Below are 27,094 nucleotides of genomic sequence, written 5' to 3' on the forward strand. Positions count from 1 at the left end.
ACACAGAAGATTATCAAGTTCAGTGGATGCCACAGGAGGAATTTTGGTAGTAACCAAGCTGAAATTTAGTCATAACAGCAAAGTCATGTGAAAAATATCATCTTCAATGATCACAGACAACTCACACCTCTGCACTTACATGTCTTCTATAGGACTTCAGCAGCACTGCGTCCCCTAATGCCATGCTGGGTATTGATTCAGAACCACCTTAGACAGAAAAGCACTACACACTGAATCACCAACACTCCTCCAAGTAAACTGCATTTTCCCTTGAGGGCTCCTAGCCAAGCACACAACTCATCAAGCCTTTTCAGCTTGTGAAATCTGGTGAAGTCACAGTCCGAGGCAGAAAGACTGCACAATGACCTCAAGTTTTCTCTAATGCAAAAGAAGAATTAAGTTTAGGGCAGAATATTTTTTATATATGCATACATACATAAAACACAGAGCATTATTACAAACTCAGTTTTTACCATATCATGATATTTACTTCCATTATTAGTATAATACACTTAGAATAGGAAACACCAGAGAAACAACATTTACTTTACTATTACCTGCTTTCTTACACATGCCCAGTTAATGCCCTTTGTATTTACACACTCATCTCCCACTGACATCAACAGTTGTGCATGAAAAACCACAGGCAAAAATTGAACAAGTTTTACTCTCGGAACTATATATGTACAATATGTTTGCACATATATATGTACACAGGTAAAAGGTGATTTCATATTTTGTAAAATGAACAAATGTCTTACTTAAAAATACTTTAAAATATGTAACTATTTAACATAACACTCGAAACCACTCTGCAAAATCATCAGACGTGTTACTTTTACCACAGCTTTGTAACACAACACACTTATCATTGATCCATCCCTCTTGAAAGAAGCAATTTACTATTTTTGTTAATGACTAAAAGCACGTTTGATGCTATGCAACTCCAAAAGTCTACCAGCACTTAAATAACCCAGTACTGGATGAGTATTGATTATGCATATACTTAGATGGACTACTTCCTTGATTAAAGTTAAACAAACATATTGATCCAAAAAGATGAAAACCATATTATTCAGAGAAGACTCAAAGTAACTTTTGACAGTATTTTATTACCTACAGATGATTTTATATTATTTCACCTAAATCATCCTGTCTATAAACATTTACTTCCCTTTCATCCTGTACATTTTCTCCTGTTTCATAGTATCAAAATACCAAGTTAGAAATCCCTATACATACAATCTAAGCACCTCTTATGTCCAATACTTACCCTAACAGAATACTGTTTTATACTATTTTATTAAAATAATAGATTAAAAAATTTCACTAGGAAATACACTTTTTGGAAGTACAAGAGCGTTTCTAATCCCCCATCTTCAGTGCTAAATGAATGTCCATTAAATTACATTTGAATTAGTTAAGCATAACATGCAGAAAAGTAAAATCTTAACAGTATCAGAACTTTCCATACTCCTTAATTGCAATTTTCAAAGTGCTTGTTAGTTAATTCAAGCAAAAGCAAGCCAGAAAATGTTCTTTCTTAACTGAAAAGAACTTTGGAATTAAACTAAGAGAGAAGTGTAAGGAAAATGGCATGGTTTTTGACAGGGTAGATGCCCAAGCTAGTTGGAAGTCCACAGAAAGTCAGTGCTACAAATGACAAAAGATACCCAGAGCATTATATTCAGATATTATGTGTGCTCCCTGGAGAAGCTCAAGGTATGAAAGGGTTTGTGCAATGTTTTGCTATAAAAAGTAAAATCCAAGAGGAAAAAAAGGATCCCTTCCTATTAAGTTCTCAACAAAATATTTTAGTTTTAATCAAAGAAAAGCATACATTCTCTTCTGATCAGATTTGTCTGCTTTCACAGCATATAGAAAATACTATATATTCTGTAAGGCCGTATTCATTCATGTCCCGCACCAACTCAAAGTTGGTTTCAAGCACTGTCATTTTGGCTTGGTAGAACTTTACACCCATTTTGAAAGGCTCTGAATGACCAAAGACAACACAGGAAACCTTTGCTAGAGCCTACAGATTCTACTCGTAAGTAAATCAAGTCTATAGATTTTCTATATTAATAGCACTCTACTGTACACAAAATTGCAAACCTGTAATAAAACTGATGATTGGAATCTTGTCCAATTTGCAGCAAATGGGGATACTGACAGTGGTTCCAGCTGGGCCAGGATCACACTCTGCATTGCAGTAAAGGATTCAAGAGAAGTTGCATGGAACCTTTTTATTTTTATCTTTATTATTTATATCTTTATTTGGGTTTAGGTTGCACTAGACCTAATGTGAGATCTAGCTTCAGTGTATGATTCTTTCAGACAAAAGGAAAGAAACTGGGACACACAGCGAAAGCCAGGGCGTGTGTCTAGCCTCGGCGTAGATCAAGTCCTTCATGGATGAGGTTAAGTCACTTCTGGTAGTGGTTCTACAAATTAGGTAATTGCCCTGCAGTTTATTAGCTTCATATTTCAAAATTTTAAAATCAATTTTTAGCGGTATATCTAGCTTCACATGTACATAAATATGCATGTGAATAAGAAAATTCAGAAAGTGGTCTTGCCTCCAATAGCTTGTCTAATCTATATTAATCACAACAGTATTCTTTTGTGAATGATTGATCAATTGATTATTCTTCTTTTAAATGCAGGTAATACAGTTTACTGAAAGGAAACTATGTAAAAATATTGGAACCTACCAAACAAATGCCACTATGTCCCCACATCAATTCCATTTAAAATTCTTTAAGACTGGAAACCAACTATTCAGAAAGCTAGCAGGAACTGGAAAGAAACATATTTTTTTTTCCTACAACAATAAGGACCATATGGAGTTACAATGTTGACACAGTGCTATTGAAGCTCTATTTCATAATAAAAACTTATATTATTAAACCTACAGAGAGATGTACACAGCTGGACCCTCAAAATATTACAAAGCCCATGTCAAATCTGCCTGGGATCCATCTGCATATACCTTTTTATAATGTCTCTACAGTCTGTTAAGTGCAATGCTAATGAGACACAGCATAACAGATTTTAGATCTACATACCCATAATTAAATTGTGCAAACAATATTTGACTGTAAATTTCTAAAACTAACTGGTGAGTAATATGTTAAATGTCAAGGCTACTTTGAACAATATAGCTCCATAGAGATACACTTCTTGTAAACTTGTATTTTCAATGCATTGTTCTCCAGGGAGAGATAGTATCCATAACTTTCAATATAACATTGCAATTTAGAAAAAATATCTTTTTAAAAAACAAAACAAAACTTTCTCAAAAATGCCCTAAAGTCAAAACTAAGGAAATCTAATTCTTTATAAACAGCATGGGAGCTACTTCAAAAAGTTATGCGCATTCCTCTTTAAGAAAGGAAACAGGAAGGCAAGAAAAGGATCCATAATAAAAACAGCAAATCACTATATTCCCCAAATAGAAAAGGTTAGTGGAATTGAAGTGTTATCCTTCAGAGAATGGAAATTCACTCCAAGTGGAACCAGAAGGGAGAAAGTGTATGACCGTTAAAATGTAAGTTGGATATTAGGAAGGCAAAAAGGAAATAAGAAGAGCAGATAGCAAAGGATACAAAACCAAATAACAACAAAGCCTATTAGTATATCAGAAGCAGGAAACTTTCAAGGGAATCATTGGATTTGCCAGAGCTGGGATTGAATAGAGCACTTGAAAAAGATAAGGGCATTGCAGACAATCCAAATTATTTCTTTTCATCATTTGCCATGGCAAATGTTGGAAAAACGCATACCTGACTTTTCTGATAGAGACTAACACTTCTTCAAACTGAAAAATTAAAAAGGGGTGAGGAAATACAATAAATTGAAAGCAATAAATGACGAGGGATGAGCTCCTGTCCCACTCGCATCGACAGGTGTTTTACCGTTGATTTTAGCACTGACAGTATTTTACTTCAGAACTGAACGGCAAACAGACCAACAGTTTCAAAATACAAAAAGGCTCAGCTGGGCATCACCGTGGACTGTTCAGTGTGCAGCAGTGGTCAAAAGAGCAAAATAGTAGAACATATAAAGAATGAGACAGGGACAGTAGGAAAGACTATATTTTTAGTCAATATCCAATCTCTTCTGGAGTATCTCTTCAGCTTAGGGTTCCTGCTCTAAATCAATGACAGTGCCATATGACAAGAGTTTGACAACAATCAAAAATTATTATGGAAGAAAATATAAAAAGCTGGAAAGAACCAGGAAGTTAACTTCGCAAAGAGATGAATAAGAGGGTACATTGTAGAGCTGCAAAGAATACTATGAGATATAAGTAAATAGGATGCTCTTCAACTTAAACTTTCTCACACTCCTAGAGCAAAGGGCCAATCAGGGCACTATAACGTTACCAAGTCAAAAATAAAAGGACTGAAACATTTTACTGCATAAACCACAAAACCGTGTAATTAATTCACAAGGACATCTCCATGATAATAGCACGGAACATTCTTTTGGGCTTTTGCTATTGCTTTTCTTTCTTGTTCATACCGACATAAAGAAATTAGTGACATGGCAATAAACATAAATCTTCAGAACTCATTTAAGGGAACATGCTTCCCCTTTCCTCTTGCCCTAATGCATGAAACCTTAGGTTGGATATATGCCGGGGAGGAAGGGGAGGTAAGATGAGGTATGGAGCATGGTTGCGGCAAGGATGAGGACAGCTAGTAGAGATGTTTCAAGCGCATGCTCAAACTGGAGTGTGCTGTCTGTTCTGTGCTAGATCCTACACATGTAACGCAGGTGGTTGATGGCTCAGAAGTCTGCCAGCTGTTGGCACCACATATATTGGGTAACAATCTAGAATTAAGACAGAAACACTAAACTATCAGTGTGTGAAATTTGTGACTTAAATTACAAGGTAGGGCCATCCAAGGAGTCTCTTGCATAATTCATAGCACTTCAGAACTTCATACATAAATCAAATAGAAGGAAAGTCTATCATTTCTGCTCTGTTGAGCACAGATCCACACACAAGTTTGGTAATGGCTGCACAAACAAGCTCTCTAGAAAATACAGTATTACAGACATGCTCTTCACAATACTCATTCACATCGTTCCGCAAGTAATTTTAGTACAGTATCATTCAATGAACACTTCTATGAAAAACTACTCGTAAGTATCAAAAACACAAAGGTCATGAAAAATAACAAAATGAGTCTGGTTTGGGTTTGGTTTTTTTTTCCCCCAAATGAACGCTTACAAACACTCTTTTGCAATGTTTTTCCATATTGGACTTAGTCAAACTTTATTATATGATTCATGGGCTTGCTATTAATCATTTTGTCTGTCTAATACTGTAGAAAAGGAAACTACAGATTCTACAAAGCTCCCACACTTACTAAGAGGCTCCAAAAGCAGTGAAATTATATTCTCCAAGTTCAAAGATAAACTCTGACAGACTTTCAACCTTGAAATGGTGAGTAATCCTAACACAAATGAAGCGCAAAACTATTAAGTGTAACATAAGAATAAATGTTATCAATACATACACACGTAACTTGAAACATACTGCTTTAGAAATAGCCGAAACCTTGACTTACTGTGGCTGTGCCGGAGACAGTTTGTGCATTTGTGTCAGCTGCACTCTGTTCAGAGTGTGTCTGAGCAGGAGGGTACATGTTTAACGTGTGCTCTGGAACAGTGGTTTGGCCTGTGTAGTCTGGAGCTGGATGAGGATGTGGGGCTGTGTATTCTGCAGGGATACCATTCTGAGGTGGAGCAAACTGGGCTGAGGCATAAGGCTGTGCCATTGTGTCAGGAGGTGCTGTAGCTTCCTGATTACCCTGTAAAAATCAAAGGAAAAAAAAAAAGGAAGAAGAAACGTGGCATGAGATAAAATAAGCGATGATCCTGCACATGTAACGCAGAAAGTGATGATAGCATTCTGCTAAGACTGCTGGCCTGAAATTGGCACAATCGTTGTTTCTTGAGGAGAAAATTTCTTATCTGAATTAAATCCATTTTGCTAACCCTATTAAATCTTATTACATTCAGAGAAACAAATCTGCTGTTCTCTGGATAATTGTAGACTACTCTTTAACTGGGAAAGGTCAGTGAAATCTACCTGAACTAATGCCTCAAGTCAGACAATGAAGAGGGACAAAGCTCAGTTTATTCCAAAGGCTACTGGGTGCAACTCCCAATACAGAGCTCTGGTAAGGTTAGCCCATGCTCTGTCATCCATTCTGACTTACCTTTTGCAGAACACAATATATGCAACCTACACACAGAGCAAGATTTGGGTGCATACTGTAACATAACCGTATACTGAAAATATTTATATGAAAAAATGCTCTATGAGATATTCAGAAATACTTTGAGGTACACTGTATTGAGCAACTGCATGCCACAAATGCAAAAAAATAATGAGATTCAATCAAAATATTAAACATTTGAACCTAAAAATGCATCAGTTCAAAATCTTAACATAAAAGCAAAATACTATGTTGTAGGCTGTCAAAAGAAATAGATTTAAGAACTTTAAAGGCTTTAAATTTGAAAACAATAGAATTTCATTTCCATATTACAATAAGCCTATACAATTAAAAACAAATGCCCTCATCTCTATAGATAGATCTGTCTTTATGTTTGATATAATAAAGGATAGTCGAGCATGTTAATTTATCAGTTAGAGACTTCTGACTAAATGCTCTGGTCATACCAAACAGTAATAATTCTAGGGGAGGAAATGTACAGAACAATCTTTCAGAACCTATATAAAAGATGTCCAAAACATGATGCTGTAGGTGACACAGGATTAGAAGCCATTAATACCGGGACTATCCCAAACTCAGATGAGCTGATTTACAAGATAAAATTATCCCTTTAAATATCAAGTAATGTGAAAATGAATATTTGAGTAAAACTTTAATTGGTTTTTAAAATACTCTGTCATTCTCCCATCAAAGCATGTGCAAGTATCTGCACAGGACTATTGTAGGGATTTTGCTTATTTGTACTCATCAGTCCTTGATTTCCTAATTTCAAAATAGGCTGGATGAACAAAAAAAACATTCTTCTGCACTGCATACTTAAGGACATTTCCAGCCAATTTCAACTCAGACATCAGTTCTCTGACATGAACTGGTCCTAAACTCAAGAGCTTTTAAGAATTTGCAAAATCACAGCACAGGAATAAGCCGTGGTACCTGGCAGGCTTAGAAGGGAAAATTAATGCCTTTGTAAAAGGCATTCAGTGTGTCCTAAAAAATTAAAACTTTATATCAGCAATCAAATCCTCCCTAATTTTAATCCCATCTTTGCTACTGTTTTAGTGTATAGCCTTGAGCAAGTAGTTTACATTGCTTCATTCAACCATCTTTAAAATGAAAACAGTGACATTTACCTACTTCGCAGGGTTAAGGCAGTAAGTTTCATTTGCATATATCTACAATCATTCCAAGGTTAATGCTGCACTGAAACCGGCCCTGTTTAAATTTCAGTGGAGGTTAAAAACTCTTGTAAATGTATACTTATATCCTCACATTAAAATGGCAAGGTCCCTTTCTTATTTCTTTTACCTAATATTTTCACTATTAAAAAAAAAATCCAGATGAAGTAAAAACCAGCAATGACTAGATTACACTAGACGCATTTATTAAATGTTAAAGAAGTATTTTTAAAGCTTGTGGGGGAAGCAGGCGACCTTAAATTTTTTAATCAACTGTTTCAGGAGGGACTTCAGCAAGTGGTAAGAATGAACAACAGCAAATCAAACTTCTGCCTATATAAGCTTTTCACTGTGCTGGCTTTGAAACACAGTAGCTGGTTACTGCTGGTCCTTAAGCTATTCCTTCACGTCAGATGCTAAACATGGCATTAGAGTCAGTAGCTGTTAAAAAAGAACAATAATGGCAACAAAGGGACCAAGGGCTAATGTCCAGGTGCATTTGATCTAAAGGTTTTTATACTACCTCGAGTCCTAAACCAGATGTTGCTGAGACCCCCACTGTTTCTCATTAGCATTGACAGCAGTTCCATGAGACCCTAATTAATATTCAAAACATTCACACTTAGTGCTAATTACAGCTAATATTTAATTAAGAGGGTTGAACTCTTATATTATTTTTACCAGCAACTCCAAACGATTCACTTCTTAGATTTATCACAAAATGGGAAACTGCACTGGCAATTTCAGGACCTTCACATTGCTGAGACTCTTCTACCTCTTTCATTAGACTTGTTAAGCTGAGGTCTGGATCACTTATTTATAACCGAGACCCCATTAATAAGTAAACAACAAAGGGTCAGGGGGTTGTTTGGGTTTTTTTATACAACTTCTACATATTCAGGGATTTACAGCCTTGCCATTAAACAAACAGACAAAAAAACCCCACCATGCTTAGAGTAGAAAACTGGCACGCAAGATTATCAGTCCAGGCACTGCAGGTTCATTGAGTTGTTTGGGGGGGGGGGGAGGAGGGGAAACCCTAAAGAAATTATACTTGCACGCTCTACTGTAGGCCATAAGTTTGAAATGATAGCAACAATACATCTGAGTTGTTCATCTCTTAAAAACTGTGTCTACTGTAGCCTTTCCTAGCCTTTAAAATTAGTGTGAATTTATGATTCACAATTAATTCAATAGACACAGTATTACAATGTAGTATAAAAGCATGTATATATAAACATGTTCTTTACTACTTACATGGGTATCAAGCCAATAGCTTATTGTTTAGAATATGAATTCATATCAAGAACAATGCAGTGTCAACTAACACACATTTGTATATACATGTGGTTGATGGAAATCCCAGATGACACAACTGTCTGATACAGTTGAAGAGATTTTAAAGAACAAAAAATTCTTTAGATATAATCACCTAAAATGTCCCTTTATTGTGCTCTCTAAAATACAGTGAAATAAAATGAATAAAGGAAATAATAGATCTAATGCATTAAGCTGAAAATATGAAATGGCCCTGAAAGCAACAGGAAATATTGATCCTAAATTAGCCTATGAACTCAGGTATCAGAGTAATCTCAAAACTGCGGATGACTGTACACAGACATTGCTTAATACAACCTAGGCATGAGAGGCTAAACAGAAGTCGTCCCTTCAGACTCAGTTCCAAGTATCTTTAAGATTAAATGACCCCTTAATGCTCACTTTGTGCAGGATTTTTAATAAAGTAGTTGTTGGCAACAGAAAGAAGAACAAAGGATGGCAGACAGTCAGGCTCTGCTAAATGTTCTGGCCTGAGTTTTAATGAAAACCACATTTCAACTGAAAAATATGCTTTACGTGGCAGTGTATAAAATCAAATTTATTGCTTTCTGGTTAGATGTTGAACTCTAAAGAACAAAAAAAGAAAGCATTCCGATGATGTAGGTAAGTGAAGTCGCTCCTCTTCCATATATATTACTCTATTTGAAGAAAAGCTTAGAATTTAAAATGCTCCTAGTATCTCAGATCTTAACATGCCTTTTCAGTATCTTCTGCTCTGAAAGGATTTCATTATTAAGAAATGCATAAAAAGTGTCAAAACATAATAAAGCAAGCTTGTTATGTTTGTACACAAAAGACAGAGCACAGAAAACATTACTTATGCAGCGTTCCTTTTTAAAAACACATTTGCAGCATAAAAATGTGTTCAATGAAAACCTTTCTGCTTGCCTGCATTTTAAAGTCTAACTAACAGTTTATTGTTTGTTTTACTCTATTTTCTGTTTGGTGCGTTTTGTTTCTTTGGCAAGAGATATTTCACATTCAGAGAAAGCCTCTCATACGGTAGTTAAATGAGCCAAACTGCATCATATCCTTAGGGCACGGAAACAAAGAAGAAAAATGCAACATTACTCTGTAAACCTGCTGGTTATAGGAACGGCTCAGTTAGATATATCAAGCACAGCAGAGATACATAATCATCGCCGTAGTTTGCCCTCCTTCAGACTTAAGCAACAAAACATGTATTAGAAGTCTTGCATGCAGTGGTGCAGCTGGTTATAAGAAATGCCCTGGCTTGACTAAAATCAAGAGTTTCAAGTGAAAATAAAAATGAAAATACCTGCTGTACCATCCTGTTCCCTTTATTCTCCATAAACTTAGCAGCTGCTCTAGTCCCAGGCCATACAGCATCTGCCCAAAGTAAGCATCAATTATGGATGAGGGCGTGTGAGCACTGTAATGTGTGCATGAGTGTGGATGATAGGGGTGTTGAAGGAGGGGGAGCTAACGCAAGGCTTACTGACCTCCCTCTCAACATCTGACTGCTCCCAAAACCTAATCCAGATGGGACTCCTTCAGTTTGCTGGGCCTCGCCCCATCAATCACAGCAGGCCACTCCTCTGTCTCCTGCTACTAGTTATAGAGTGCACCACTGAGCCGATGATTACACACAGAAGAAGAAAAAACACAGCTTGACTACATTAATAGCTGTTTAAAAAACATTAGAAATGCTACTATGTAAGTTGCTGGAAGCTGAACATTTTTGTTTTAAAATTAAGACGGCTGTATTCAAAGTTACAAAACCCCCTAAACTTCCAGTGCTTTGGCTTTTTGATAGCTACGATGTACAGTAACGTGTGCATTTCTATGTGATCGATTCGTCCTACATGTGGTAGAGTTAATACCAATAAGATTTCTATTTTAAAATCGCTGAACTCCACAAGTACACCATCAATACCGAAGTAGCCTGTTTTAGATTAAATGTACTTTATCCTTCCATACAAATGAAATATTGTTTCCTTTTTTGTTTCATTTCATGACATCCCTCTTGCTTAGCAGGGGAAATATTTCAGAAATGCTTCCAAGGTTTAGTTCTGTGAGGCACTTTAAGCAACTTAATGCTTCACTATTAAAGGAACTTTCCCAGATGCTCTGGAGGTAGTTTTAAAATGATTAAACTTCTAATTAAATCACATAATAAAGAAAAAAAAACAACCTAAGAAGATATAGATAGCCCCAAAGCATACATGTTTATTGCCACACTGTCACCGACTGCCTACAGACACAAGAATTCAGAAACACGGCAGACATGTAACATGGGAATTATTCTTACAAATGTTCAAATTCTAAGGGGTGGGCAGAACAGCAGATAAACAGCCATCAATTAATCATTAAACTTATATTCCAACTGAAATATATTGGATTTCTTTAAAGTGGCAGTGTAATTCTTCCAGACTTGTTGCTGGCACTCCCCAATTAATGATAATAAAAGCAGCCACTTCAAATTTTTCAGAAGGAATCAGACATCCAACCACACTGGACCGATAATCACCACTGACTGACTCTGCGAGCTTTCTCTGTTGTAGCTTAATTATCTAACCAGGCCGCTTGACTCAGATCATTTGCTTCTGCAATCATACAAAATGAATTCTCCAGCCACCTCTCTTTTTTGGAAGGTTCAGTACAGAGCCAAATTCAGATTTCGTTTAAAAAACCATCTCGTTCCACAAGAAGGATATCCTTAGAAGTAAGAAAGATAATGCAAAATAATTTTTTTTCAGAGAGCATAAGGGACAAAGGTAATAGTAAGTAAGCAAAAGGGAATTTCTTTACTACCTTAACAAGAAAGTACCATCTCTGTACTCCCATTACAGAGAAACATTTACTTTTGGTCCTCTTCACATATAACATACTGTATTCCAGTAAATGTCTGTGCTCTCGCTACTGCTACGTATACATTTGAAAATGAAATGTTCGTTCTGTGTCAGTGCCTGAAGTATGGAACAGACTAACTAATGACACATCACAACATCCTGCAAAGTAGGAAGGCTATATATATTTACTTACATTTAACAGAAGGTGGCAAACAACTTCACCAAAAATTAAGTCCTAGTCTGAATTCCTGCCTGCATTCAAGACCACATAGTATTATGGATGTATGGATACATACGAAGAAAGCATTCCCTCTGACACCTTCATTCTTTCCAATTGTCACTGCTGAAACTTTCTACCACTTTTATGACACTGTGATTTATTACACTAGCTTTCCTTGTCCTACATGACAATTCTTTCTCCTGCTATTTCCAATGGCCCAAATGGACATGACTCTGTCACACTGATTTGTTTTACTTCCACATTACCAGCTAAATCTTTCTGGTTTTTTAACTTAAGTCTCCTGCCTGTCCCTCACTTTCTCCAGCTCTGACTCTTAGGTATTTTATACAGGTCTTTTCAACTGCAGCTCAACCTTCTATTTCATCAACCAATATTTTCCTTTTTTAAATACATGGAAAGATTTTTACATCACATTTTGAAAACATGAGTCTCCAAAAGTGCCTGAAGACCCACATAGCAAGAAAATCTGGAGCATTCAGCAGGTGTATCTACAATTCATTTTCACAACGAGAATTGATTCTTAAAACATTTCAAAAGAAAGGTGTAAAAGGAGCTTGTCCTTTCCCACAAGTCAATATAGGAAAGTACACCTAATCTTATTTTACACCTTTACTGGAGCATACTGAAGAAGATGATGCAGCATCCTCATAGCCAAATAGAAGGGGGGGTGGGGGAAGAAAACAGGATTGGATTGTCAATATACAAAATGCATAAAAAAACTGCCTGGAGTGCTGGCCTTCAAAGAAGAGTAGCAGTCAACATTTAGAAGTCTGTCAGTCAGCTACGAGTGCCATCCCTTGGGCATCAAGACCAGGTTCAAAACTGTTGAACACCTTCATAAAAGACTTGTATGAAGTGTCACAATGCAAGTTCACACACGAGAGCAAATAGGGGGAGCAGTTATAGGGGTCTTGAGAAGCTAGAGGAATGGGCTGACAAGAACCTGATCAAAGTCCTGCTCTTGGGACAGAATAACCCCGTGCATTGGTACAGGCTGTGGACTGAACTGGCAAGGGAGCAGCTCTGCAGAAAACTATCTGGGAGCGTCCTGGTGAACACTAAGTTAGGCACGAAATCAGCAGTCTGCCTTTGAGGCAATAACGGCTAACTGCATAGTGGGCTGCATTAGCAAGAGAATAGTCAGCGAGTTGAGGAAAGAGATCATTCCTCCCTGCACAGCACTTGTGCGACAGCATCTGGAACACTGTGTCCAGTCTGGAGTCCCTCAGGACAGTTCAGCGGTGGGTTGCTAAGACAGCTGGAGAGCTAGAGCACACGACACATGAGGAGAGGCTGAGGGAGCTGGTTTAGCACAGCCTGCAGAAGAGAGGGCTAACAGACAACTTAACTGCATCTTCTCCAACTTAATGGATGGTTACAGAGACAGAACCAGACCTTTCTCAGAGGTACAGAGTGAGCGAGTGAGCAAGAACAAGAAGCAACAGTCAAAAGTTGCAGAAAGCTAAATTCTGCTTGGCTATAAAGAATAAAATAATGAATATGAGGGAAGTTAAGCACAGGAACACGCTGCTCAGAGGGGTTGTGGCATCTTGGAGACTTTCAAAACTCAACGGGACAAGCCCCTGAGCAACTTGATCTGTGTAGTTACCCTGATTTTAAAAGGATGTTGGGATTAGATGGCCTCTGAAGTTCCCTTCCAAACTAAATTATTCTATGATTCCATGTGGTTCCAACAGTAACAGAATAGGTTCAAAATGGGTTTTATACTTTTATCCTATTTGATGACTTTCTTCATACAGGATTTACCGACAAGGAAGAGACTAGCTACAACTTCTAGTCTGCTTTCTCTCCTCAAGAAACAATGTCTCAATTCTTTGAGATGGATTTGGAATGCTTTCTTAGAAAAATATATTTACATTAGTTTAATCCACAGTCAGAGTATTATGGAAGTGGCAATCACTATAGTTCATGCAAGACAATAAGTTTCACAAACAATGTAAATTAATGTTGTGAAATATGACATGCCCTAATTTTCTGCCCAATGACACCATTTTCGTCATATGTAGAGGAACACCTTCTTGACAACTACATCTCCATAGAAAGGAGTATTTTGCTCTGCCTTCTGCATCACCTCTGAAACAATAACTACTACAGGCATGTAAGCTTTCTAATTTTATCGGCAATTTTTCTACTGAAATGAAATTTTATTCTATTGCATATATTAATTTATTGAAAAACACTGCCTGCCACCTCCTAAAGCTGAATTGTAGTAAAGCTAATATGTCCATTTTCTTATTTTTCAGTATTTAAGAAAGTGGTTGAAAAAGCTGATTTTGGTTTTTTATTGCAATACTGATTGAAGATACGGGATTTTGAAAGCTGGATCAATTCACAAATCAGTTCACAAGCAATTGTGACAAGAGAAGTGAGAGGTTAATGCACTGAAGAAACAATCAATGGGAGTTGGAGAAAGAGGACTAAGTAGCAGGCATATATTATGCTATATTGACATAAAAGATTTTGTCCTGAGAAACCATTTCTTAATAATCTTAAGTTTGCAACAATGAAGGCAACATAGACCAAGTGGTAAATTACAGGCCTTCACAGGAAATGGTAAAAACATCAATCTGTTCTTATAATCTAGCTAACACAGATCTCAGAGCTACCACAACTGATGTTGTGCACGAGAGGAAAGAAACATGCACTGCAACCATACAGACAAAAATATTATTCATAGCTCAAGCAGTGGAAGCAGCAGAGATGTGTTGGCAAGACTATTTTACCAGGATGTACTGGCGCTTCTGAGAAGCCAGATACACTAGCCCAGGTGACAAACCATGCTTATGTAAGCAAGACTATGTCTGGTCTTGACACAACCCTGCATCATGCTTTGTAAGCCTCTCTTCTAGACTCCAGAGACTATTCCTACCTTGTAACTTACACACAAGCATAAGTATGTCCAGAATTTGAGTCAAAAAACATCTCTAAATGCCACCTTATTGGTCAAGGATTGAACATTGCAAAAGATTAGAGTCTGCAGAAGGGAACTGAACAGCAATCAAATCCAGTTGTAGGTGTATGCAGATTCGACAGTTCGATAATTTCCAGAAATCTGAGAAATTCTTGTAACATAGCTAAAATAATTCATTTAAGATTTGTTGTAAGTAGAATTCAACATCTCAATAGCAATCTACTCCAAAAAAACTAACTGAATTTTTCTGGAGATTGGGATTGGATACAGCTGTGTTTTTTAGAAGTGTCTAAATTGGGCAATTTAATCTAGCTGAGGTTAAGTTACACAAAGTTATTCCCAATTTACAGATGCTGCCTCATCCAGAGTATATTAAATGAACTGCTTTTTCAGTTGGTTTCTTAATGGACATACCACAAAATATAGCAATGTGTTTACCAGCTTTGTTAGCCATAGAAAGTGGTGAACCTACAGTCACGTGCAGAGACAGCATGTTTGAAGGCCATTTGTTCTGGAGAAACCATATCACAGTTTCATGTGTACCTAATTAGTTATTTTTCATGTACAAACAAATGATTTTCTATTAAAAAAGATACTAGTCAGAATGAGTGATGTGTGTCACAAGTATTACACACAGAGAACCAAGAAAACAGAACTGTAAACAGGCACAGTGTTTTCACTGTTCAGCCTAGCAGACTTTTGTCTGCTTCACAAAAGCACCACTGAAGTTACTGCATCAAAATGCAGCTTGCCCTAGGTATTCAGATTTGTAGTAAAACAAGGCTACAGGGACAGAGGGAGCAATGTTACACAAGAAGACGGAAGGGCAGCAGCAGTTATTTGAGTACAAACTGGCATGCCATCTCTTTGAACTGAACACTTTGAACAACCTCTTTTAACCAGGGACACAATCTTTCACTGATGAGCTGTGATTTAGCCTCAGAAAAGAAAGGGGACATTTCTCTTCATAATCCCTCATGCTGAACCATTTTCTAAGGCAGTACCACAGTAACCACAGTTCATCCATTATATGTGAAACAGGTCCAAGTTTCAATGTCACAAATGGGAGGATCATTACTTGACTCTACTGAAACAAAACAAGGAACATAGTCAGCTAGTAAGGCAAATGAGAATGTAATGCCTTAAGTTGTCTTAAGCAGCAAAGCTGACTGAAGATCGTACCTCTGTAGCTATTTGTTTGCAAACATCACAGTATACAGGGCTGCTTTATAAGCCAGTTCACTTGAACTAGCCAGGTTAAGCGATAATGATTACTGTAAAACTGCCCCAAATGAACTAACGGGAGCTGTTTTGTTTTACTTTGTTTAAACTAGGTAAATTTAAGAGTTTGATTTATGTGGTAAGCTCCATAAAGACAATGGCATGATTGAGTTTGGTAATTTGGAGGAAGATCAGGAAGATAAGCAGCAGAGTTAGAAAATTGGGCTTCAGGAAAAGAGACTTCAGCTTATCGAGGGAATTGTTAGGAATCCCTGAGGTTCACCCATGAGAGGAAACTGTCCAAGGTAGCTGCCTGATTGACTGAGCCATTGATTAAAGAGAACTTCAGCATGTAGGAACAAACCATCCATTAAGAAGGAAGATACTTAGCAGAAGGCCCACATGGCTAAGCAGAAAGTTTCTCAGTGAAGACAGACACAAAAAGCGAGCATACAAGCAATGGAATCAAGGCTTGGCAACAAAAGAGGAGCATAGAAGCTCAGGTACTTGAGGACAAAATCTCGACGGATTTTTGTCCAGCCTAGCTGAAACTAAGACTAGTGAAGACATTAAGGGTGACAGAAAAGGATTCTACATACCAGGTCTCCTTGTTGCAGAAGAAAGATCAAGGAAAATGTTGATGCAGGGAGGAGACAGCCTTGCGATGAAAAAGCCATCATAATATAATGAAGTACTTCGTGTCTTTTTTGTTTCAGGTAAAGTCTGATCCTAAATCGTTGCACCCAAATCATGGACAGCATGGGTAGCGAAGGAGAGGGACAATGAACAATGGAGATGCAACAGGTTAGGGACTACTTAGTGAAGCTGGATGTATTTACATATCTGAAGCCTTAAGGCATTCAACAGAAGGTGTGGAAGGAGTAGATCACCGAGATCATGGGCCAATGCCTATTAAACTATGAAAAATTATACTGATAGGGGAAGTCCCAGATGACTCAAAAAGCTAACATTACTCCTGTCTTTTAAAAAGGCAAGGAGGACGATTCAAGGAACTACTGACCACTCAGCCTCATCTCAGGCCCTGGAAAGATCATGGAGCACATCCTTTTGGAATCCCTTTCTAAGCACATGAAGGAGACATGTAATTTGAAATGGTCAACATGGATTTTTCAGGGGAAAACAGTGCTTGATTAACCTAGTTGCCTTCAAAAAACAAAAACAACTGGCTACATGGACAGAGTTAAAGCACCAGATACAATCTACCTTGAATTCAATAAAGCTTTTAATGCTGTCTCCCATAGCATTCCCAGTTGAGAGCTGAGGAAGGAAGGGCTGGACTGTCAGGCTCTAAGATCAATGGCTTAATGTCCGGCTCACGACCATTAGTAAGTTGAATACCTTAGGGTCAATACTGGGTCTCACATTGTTCAACAACTTGGAAAATGACAAAGAGTACATCCTCAGCAAATTTGCAGATAACACTAAACTACGGAGCCTCAATCCAGGGACATCTTGATAAACCTGAGGACTGGGGAATCAGAATCCTTACATAGCTCAATATGGAAAAGTGCAAAGTTTTACACCATGGGCATCATGGAATAACAGTTTGACGGAATGAAGTTCATTGCACATTCACTGAACCCCTTTCAGTTTTAGTCTGTATATAATAAAGGTATTAAAACACAGAAATGTAATCTATATTAAATGGTTATATTTAATTTGTTATTTGCCCTTAGAAGTAGATTGTTCATAGACTATATTTTAAATTGCAAATGAAATTCTATTATTTCCTTTTTTCCCCCCATAAAAAAACCCCAAACAATTCATCTGTTTATTGTTCATGGAGATCCCATGCAATAACGTCTGAATATATGTGGAAATTGCATATATTCTGCATTTTACCTGTAACTTTTCAGCAGGCAGAATTTTTGGTTTTATATGTCTGACCTCAATATTTTGAACAAATTTGGCAGAATATTTATGAATTCAATATATCTACAAATCATAGTTATCAGTTCCAAGAGACAAGAATTGTGATCTTCAGGCCCATAAACTTTTGCTTAAAATTATTTCAACAGAGCTGAATATAGTTTTATAGGTAAGAAATTCACCATTCTGCTGTTTTTGTTCTTTAGATTTTCAGAAAAAATAAAATATAAAGCATCTAGAAGTTAACTATTTTGTCATTGCTTTCAGACAATGCCCATTTCCCATCTCTGTTTAATTTTAAAATTTCCATCATTTTGTTATTTATGATGGACCATAGATGACCTGAGCTGCAATGACCAACTAACACAGCAATGGCATCTTGTTTAATACCAGTTAAAGCAGCATTCATTTTTTGGCACCGAAATGAAATGATGGAACATGATCTCCAATGTTATTTAGTTCTAACATTAAAATGACTATCAAAATGTCATTGGGCACAAGAACAGACAGATTGGCTTCCTGCCTCAGCTACACTTTGCTATGCTTGTTTATCACTGAGATCATTTGTGTACTTGAGTTAATGTTTATGTTAAGATGCTGTTATAGCATTAACAAGTAACTGTTTACTCCAACAATGTTTGTCATTAGCAAACTAAGCCACAACACTGAAGAATGGTAAAGCTCTTCCCACCAATGAGATAAAAATGGCGATAAGATTTGCCTATGCAATGCAAAATATACTTCTAAACACTGCTGAATGTCACAACTGGCTGAAAACAAACAAAAATCTATTAATAGGAGTGCTACAATGAATCTGCAATTATGAAGAAAATTAACAAAATCCTTTAATGGTTTCTATAGCATTGGAAAGACTTTCACTGACTATATTGATTGGTAAGTTCTACTTTGTTAAATCTCTAAAAAGCTTCTGTTACTATGGAAGAAATGGCCAATTTGTCTTTGTATTTTAATTTCCCCATCCATAGGATAGGGACTAAAACTGCTCTCAAATCTGCAGAACTATATTGCTTCTCCCTGCACATCATCTTTGGAGATTTATTTTTTTACTAGCCCTTCTTCACAAGACTGAACATATACATATGGTAGTAAATCTTACTATAAAACTGGCCTCTGCCATATGTCATAGGTGCTTAGCCCTGATAAGTTTAAAAAATATTACTTTGAACAATACATTATTTTAAAATAACATAGATTGTAGGACTGGGTGCAAATGATCTTTCTCAGTTTACAGTTTTATTTTATGCCTCTGTGTGTAAGGAAGGGAGGGCTGGTGGAAAGAAAGGTATTTCCAAAACTGAAACAACTGAGAAAAACTGGCATATTTACCAGAAGCATATGGCTAATTTATAGCAACCACATCCAACAGCATTTGTGTTTATACAGTGCAGCAGCATGTATAACAGCCGCAGCATCCAGACTCTAGAATTAGTGAAAATAAGCATCTACATAGACTATTTTGGGAGAGAAGAGTTATAGCCTGAAAACCACTTTTAACCCACATGAAGTGAACTGGCTGTCTTTTATACTAGAACACTAGATTAAATAAGATATCGAAAAATATTGAAACAGTTCAGTATTTGCTGAGTGCACACCTAGCGAGATGGAGAATACAGCAAATGTGTTAGCATTCTAGCTGCAAAAGAAATTCAGATTAGATATTGCTACACAGAAATGGATAGCTAGTAGGTATTCAATCAGAAAAGTGGTTTTTCTTTTAAATATTACGATCACATGGTATAGTACATCACTTGTGTCAAGTTAAATTTAATCATATCAGCATACTTAAAGGAAAAAACCTGAATACCTACTCATATACCCATGCCAAGAGGGATTATATGAGACTTTATGAAGCCTTTTCCTTTTATTTAATATTCTGATATCTGTATAGAACAATTTTGATATGTATTATATGCTCAAACTAATCTATTCCATTGTCTTTTTAATGCACATCCAGTATGCCTGAACTCATAGTTACAGTATAATGTGTACTGTCAATTACTTATGTTCTTCTGAAGTCTGCCTATGTAAAAGGAAAGACATTTTCCTTGAAGCAGCAATAGGTATGAGAGTGTTGCTAATTTTCTTGAGAGTAAAGCAAGATCATCTGCTTTCTACTAGTTAAGAGCACATTTAAAAAGGAACAATAATTTATAAGCTCACTAATACCTACTGATTTTTGTCAGACTTAGTAGAAACAGGTATGTGAAGGACTGTGCTTCAGAAAAGGTGTTTGAGCAATGCAATACAGAAACTTGATAAGCTTTTACTGAAATATGCTTTTTCTACATATGTTTAATGGCTTATCTGAACAACAATGCAAAATGACCACTATATAATCCATCAGAAATAAACGAGTTTTCAGCTGCCAGAGACTAAACACGACAACAAAAACACAGAAACATTAATTTTATTCTGGGAAAGTAACCGAAACTCGAGTGGCACATATGTCAAGCATGCACTTTGGCAGATTCAATCCACCTCAGAAGACATGAAGATTATATTAATAGTATTTAGGCTCCAAAATAAGGACCTAAAAGGCAGAAGTCTACCTCTACAAATGTACTGAGTTTATTTTGCCAAGCCTTTTAGTGAATTCTCCTCTCTTCTCATTCAGATCCTGATTTAATTTTCCCGATCTTTTAAACCTCCCTCTGCCTCCCTCAGTCTTCTTCATAGCCTCCCTCTTTGTTACTTCCTCTGCATCCGCTTTCTACACCTACCTGCAAAAATCTGATTCTCCCGTTTAATATTTATTGCACAATTGAGAGTACAGTAGATGCAAAATGCTCTCTGATTGACATGGTAACACACTAACTATGTGTAAGTATGAACATGAAAAGCAGTGGATGACCTTCATTATACAGCTTAACTTTCATGCAAAATATCTTACGTAATTGTGAACTATTCTGAGCAGAAACCTGAGGCTACAGGACTAGTACAATTTAGAGAATTTTTTCACCTGCTCCCATTTATTCTAGATACCTTTGTAGCCAATTGATCCAGGATTTGGAGGATGAAAAGATACTTTGGAACTTGACACAACTATGGCACTTCCTATTTGTTGGTCTCGATTAAGTGGTAAGTGTATTAACCACCTTGTATAAATAACCACAAAGGGTTCACTGCTCATCAATTGACTTCATGTAGTAACAAAAATGTTCAATGTCTAAAATGGATTCTTAAATCATACAACTTAATATTTCCACTGCCTACAGTTCTAAAGAATAGTAGAAAACAAACAAACAAACAAAAACAAAGCAGTGAGCTAATCTAAATTAACAAAAGGTGAAAAAGTAGATTCAAATCCTCCAATAAAGAGGTCTGCAGTGACTAATAGCATCAATTAAGAAAGGCAACGCACACCAATTTTAGTGTCACACACACATGTGTGTGTGTTCATGGTACCAAACTAAGAACCAAATTCAATGGGGATTTATGAAGCATAGTAAAGCATAGTAAATTGATGTGAAAATGTTGTTTGCTAATAAGGATTATAAAATAAATATTTCGAATTATTATTTTAACTTCATTTTAGTAACACAGATTGAACACCAGTTAAATAACCTGAACTCAAGACCCCTCACACACTTCAGAAGCAAACAAATTATGATATAAAATATTCCCATTTAAACAGAGAATATGACATTAATTCAAACAATATAAGCAGTACACATTATAAAAGTCTCTATTGCTCTATGCAGAAAGGTAAGAATGAGAGTGAAGATACCCTGAACTTAAATCCTGATTTCCATGTGTCGTGGGCTTTAACAATTTCATATATTTTGCTTCCATTTCTTACATACATAAACCAGAAATTTAAAAGCATAGTTTGCTACTAGAATTTGTTGGCTAACATCTTACACTGTGAATCTGAAAGAGCAACATCATTGCATCATTTCACTTAAAATAATAATTAAAAATAAAATTAGCCAGCTACTACAAACCCTGCACTGACCCACATAGCCCAGCTAAATGGTGGTTCCCATTGCCTTAGGTGAAAAGAGGTTTTTTAATAGAATTACACAAAGCAGAAAGGCAAATAGTTTAAAACTAAAAGCAGAGCATCTAACAGTGTGTCCAGAATCTCAGTGAAAGTAAGCTTTCCCTTAAGCAATGTAACTTTCTAACTTTCTGATGCAAACAACTCCACATTAATACTGTAACTTGCAGGTCCTCAAATTCTCTTATTTGTCTGCAAGTTTTTAAAAAAATCTCTGTCTTTTTTTCGGAGAATAAGCTCAGTCAAGTTTTATTTAGAAATCACCTGTGGTTCACCTACAAATAACACTGAGTTTTGAAATACAAATTACTTCAGAATTAGAAAAGAATAATTAATACAGCCCTAACAAAACCCTCTACAGCTGCATTTGCCAGGTATGTACCATGAAATAGTCAGCTGCATGTTAACGGCAATCTAGAAAAAAACCCCACAGAATTCAGATGAAAACTAGCTTTTACATATTCTTTCAGGACCACAAAAAAATATCTGCCATAAATATAAAAATAATCAGAAGTGGGTGAAGATATTCGTAAGTATGTATATTGCCATTTTGTACTTCCAGTCTACTCAATCCAGTTAACACGGTTAACTGTCATCAAAATAGATTTCTGAAAACCAGTAGTAGAAGAGATACCAATATTCATAAATAATTATCTTGAACTGATCTCTTTTTTCATGTATAAAGCTTATACTTCTCAGGAAACCTTAATGTGCAGGATCATCTCTGACAAACAGAACCGCCTCTCTACAGAAATTGCAACATTTTCTCAGTGATCATGGAAGCAAAAGAGGAATTTTAGATGCTTCAAGAAACTAACTAGATAAATACAGACACCCAGAGCCTGGTCTCCAACAAGGAAGTCCTTGCCCCGAACAACAGTTCACTAGGATTAGAAGTTCAATAGAATCCAAACTTTTTATATTTAAATATAATCCAAACTTTTTGCACTTTGCTGTAAATGACAAAGCATTGAAAGTATTTGGAAGTAATAGGGCAATTTGCGCAGACTCTTTGCACAAGGCTGCATTTCATTTTTAAGAGATAACTATGTTCCATGAAGATACTCTGCTGAACTAATTTTTTAGTTTCACATATCAGTGCTTTTGCTTTGCAGAAATTGTTACAGCTTTTTAACTCTAAGCTACTGAATTGAGCAAGAACAGTGAAGTAGAAAGCATAGTTACAGGGCAGTAAGTCTGACTTAGTTACTGAGATACTATGTTAGATTAAATTTTGGGATGTGTACTGTTTTTATGAATATACTGCACTTTGCAGTCAGATGATCGGCAAGGAAATGACGATGCCCATCATGTCACCATCTGCAAGCTCAGAAGAAATTTGGGAGCTCCTTACGTGCATCTGCACTATCAGCTAGTTTGGCTTTTTGGACACCAAAAATGGTTCAGTATATGCAACCCTGTTCTCCACTGAATCAGACAAACCTGGGCACATAATATATTTTTGCTGTCTCAACTGGAGGACTGTGAGCCTCCAGCTAGAGAGCTTCTTAAAGTACCACAGTCATTTCTGCAATGATGTGTCTGGGTACTCCTTCCATTTAACAGCAGGCTTCTGGAAAAAACAAGCAAGGTAAGGAACAATGATTCAAGAATATCCCTTCACCAGTAATCAGGAAAATATGCAATAACTATTCTTTTTGCAAGAACCATTCATTTTGCCAATTTATTTTCAAATGTGAGCTGAGACAACTAGATTTGGAAAAAGTCTACACTTGTGAACTCAGAAAAACAAAGATCCTTGCTAGCTTAAAAACACACATTCACTCACACGAGGAGAAAGACTGCAAAAGAATAAATACTCGGCCTGAGAGATTAGCAGTGATTGGAAAATGGAAATCTGCCTAAAATCTCAACAGAAAGGATGGTAACCCTTTAGGTTATACAAGTGCACACATAAGATTGTTTGTTATTTCACATAGATTTAAAATATTTCTTCCTTTCTGCTTAGGTTCAATAATACTTTGATCTAAAACCAAAAAGGCTGTCAGAGCATTCTATTTGTTAAAGAGACAGGAGAGGAATGGTAAGTAGAAAGTGGCAGCTAGACCAATTCTATCCCTGAAGTGACAGAGAGGCAGTAGGTAGGACAGCCTAGAGGGTACAGACAATGTTTTAAAGATTTGCATATCTGCACTACATTGGATTATCCAATTTAAATGGTAAGAAATTAGTTTTAAATTGTGTTTTAGACAACATGTATCAGCTGTGAAAAATAAAAAAGTATCTGGCTATGGAAGTTAAGAGTGTTTAACTGTACTCTTCATGCTATGGTCTCTAGCCCAACCTCCTGCTCAAAGCTGGGTTAGTTATGCAATCAGACCCAGGGGCTCAGGGCTGGATCCAGACATTTTTTGAAAACCGCCAAGGAGGGAGACTGTGCAAACTCTCCAGGCAACCTGTTCCAATGCTAAACTGTCCTCATGGGGAAAGTTTTGCCTCGTATCTAGTTGGAACCTCTCTTATTCCAATGTAGGTGTTTTGCCTCTTATCCTCCCACTGTGCATCTCTGTGAAGCGACTAGCTCCACCTTCCTGATAACCTCCTTGTAGGCACTGAAAGGCTGCTATTAGGTCATACGGGAGCCTTCTCTTCTCCAGGCTGAACAAGTACAGTTCCCTCATCCTCCTACCACACGGCATGTGCCCCAGCACATGAACATCTTGGAGGCCCTCTGCTGAACCTGCTTCAGTTGATCAACATCTTTCTTGTATTGGAGGGCCCCCAACTGGGCCAAATATCTTAGATGCGATTTAACAAGTACCAGGTAAAGGGAGATAATCACCTCCCTCAATTTACTGGTTATGCTCCTGTTTATACAGCCTAGGATACTGTTGGCTTCCTCTGTTGCCAGAGCAAATATGCTATACTAATATGACTATACTAACCCAGCAGAAATTCACTGTTGGAAATGCTTATATTACACACTGACATGGAGATCTATTCAGATGTGAGCAGGTCAGAACTGCTTAACAGGAAAGCTAGTTTTGAGGGGCAAAGTGGTGATGACTCTATATCTTCCTGTGCAAGCAGACTGACAGCGTAAGAAGCTTGGATAGTCCCACTACGAACCTCTTGGTTCCAAACAAGAAACAGCTCTGCCGTTACAGAAGTCTCAAGCTGGAGTCAGAATTTCAGTAACAAGGAATTCTAGTAATAAGGAAAGGACCTATTTTTTAAGAAAGTCCCGACCAATTTATTTTGCCTCTAAGAATCAAAGAAAGCTCTATAGCCTTTCCTTATAGCAGCCACTACCTGGCATGATCATTTTAACACAGTAACTGAGATAAATAGAAGAGGGAAAGGGTAGGACAGACAGTGGCCGGGGGAATGCATATTTTCAAGGTAAAAGTAGATAAGCATTTTTATAAGCACTAGCATTTACATGGGGAGTCACATCATCCACCATAAACCAGTTATATAATAGGTTGCTGAAGAGCTGAGAGAGCTCTTCACCCTACCTCTACCCCATTTAACACATTAGCTTGTACTAATGGTGAGCTCTCATCCAGAAATACACAGCACCTCTGCCTGTGGGTATTACCACGATGCAAATGAAGTTGTAAAGAGAAATCAACTCATCAATCACAATCACAAGGGGACACTGAGCAATGCAAAAGGATTAGCATTTCAGCCCTGCTCAGGTCTTTCCTATCCCCACTCTACTTTAATTAAATACCACCTCAAGTGCTTTATTACCATTAGAAATCTCAGTGTTAATGGCTAGCGTTCTGGAATCTACGTGCTGAAGCTAATTAGAAATGAGAAAAAGAAAAATGTTCATTAAAAATTGCGGGATTCCCCTAACAGAAATGATCTACACCTTGGAATAAAGATTTGCCTTTCTGTGGATTTAGAATACCATTAAATAGCTTTCATTAAGCTGAGAGCTTTTACTTTGAACTACATGCCTGCCATTGTCTTTCGTAAGTAAAGCTAGATTCAGTTGTATCTACCAAACCATTGTTAGAATTTAAAAGATTCTTGGCTTATGGTTAGCTGATAAGAACTTTAATTCCTCTTCTTCTAACATTTGATACGCTAATTTAAATTTTTTTCAGACTTGGCACATTCAAGGGCTTTTTGCCTTACTTTGCTGGATATACATAAGCTAGTCATTACTATTTATGAAGGCGATGAAAGAAAACATTAAACAGTCAAAGAAATATAAATCTTAGATTCCAACACAGAGTGTGCAACAGCAGGATTAAAAACAAAACAAAACAAAACAAAAAAACCTGAAGCAAATACAAAGACATTTGCAATTTAAAGCAATACCATATAGCTGAAAAGCAGTTTTCTCTTTCACTTGACTGCCAAGTGACCTGACTCAGGATTTTATGGCTTTCCCAGGAACAAGCTGATGATATCAATAACATCCAAAACTTAGCAGTGAAATTGCACTGTCATGAGCAAAAGTGAGGAGCAGACAGAACTTCTGATTCAAGTGATAAAGTAAATGTTTTCCTAATTTTTAGCTATGTTAAAATAGAAATACAGATTTGTTTTCTGGTCAGCACATTTATTAGATAGATTTACCTTTATACAGAAGACCTGAATAAGGCCAATACATTGCTGACATCCCATTCAGCTAATTAGAGTGAAGCTTTCTTGTTCAATTTTGTGTATCAGACTTATTTTTAATGTCTGAGGTGATTTCTCAATGCAAGTAATACCTCAAATATTAACAATAAAAAAAGACCTACAGTTTTTTAAATATAACATATATTGTTACTTGAATAATGCCCAAAAAGATCAACTTAAATTTAGCTTAAATTTATTTTTTTTAAGTATCAGTTAAATGCTTAACACTAATGAAAATACTATTAGTTTTAATTCCAAAGGAAACAGATGGCTTTAAATAGTTACTTATTTCAACATATGGAAACCAATCACTGAACTACAAAGAATCAAACCACAAACTCTCAGTCATTTTTAATTCATTTTGACTAATAAGAACAAAATATAAGACGACTACAACACATAAATAAAAGAATCCAGCTGCTAATATGACTGCTCTAGTTTAAATTGTAACGGAACAAGGAAGGTTCTAAAAACATTTGTTTGAGCTCCGATATTAGATTTTGTTCATAGGACTGATTTAGTTTTTGGTTTTTTAAATGTATAATTTTTATAGAAAATAACAATGTGATGCACGTACATTTTTACATTCATCTACCACCTTAAA

The 27,094-nt window shown here is 36.6% G+C and overlaps 1 protein-coding gene across 6 annotated transcripts in view; it reads right to left on the reverse strand.

Moving 5' to 3' along the window:
* The window catches only part of RBFOX1 (RNA binding fox-1 homolog 1), a 1,343,363-nt gene that overhangs the window by 135,796 nt on the left and 1,180,473 nt on the right, over positions 1-27,094 (reverse strand). For all 6 annotated transcript variants that reach the window (XM_050906339.1, XM_050906343.1, XM_050906345.1 and 3 more), the window contains one exon: positions 5,583-5,825. In XM_050906339.1, coding sequence (XP_050762296.1) covers positions 5,583-5,825 — 243 coding nt within the window. The remainder of the gene's footprint in view (positions 1-5,582; positions 5,826-27,094) is intronic.

Source organism: Gymnogyps californianus, chromosome 15, assembly GCF_018139145.2.
Source record: "Gymnogyps californianus isolate 813 chromosome 15, ASM1813914v2, whole genome shotgun sequence".
Lineage (NCBI taxonomy): Eukaryota > Metazoa > Chordata > Aves > Accipitriformes > Cathartidae > Gymnogyps > Gymnogyps californianus.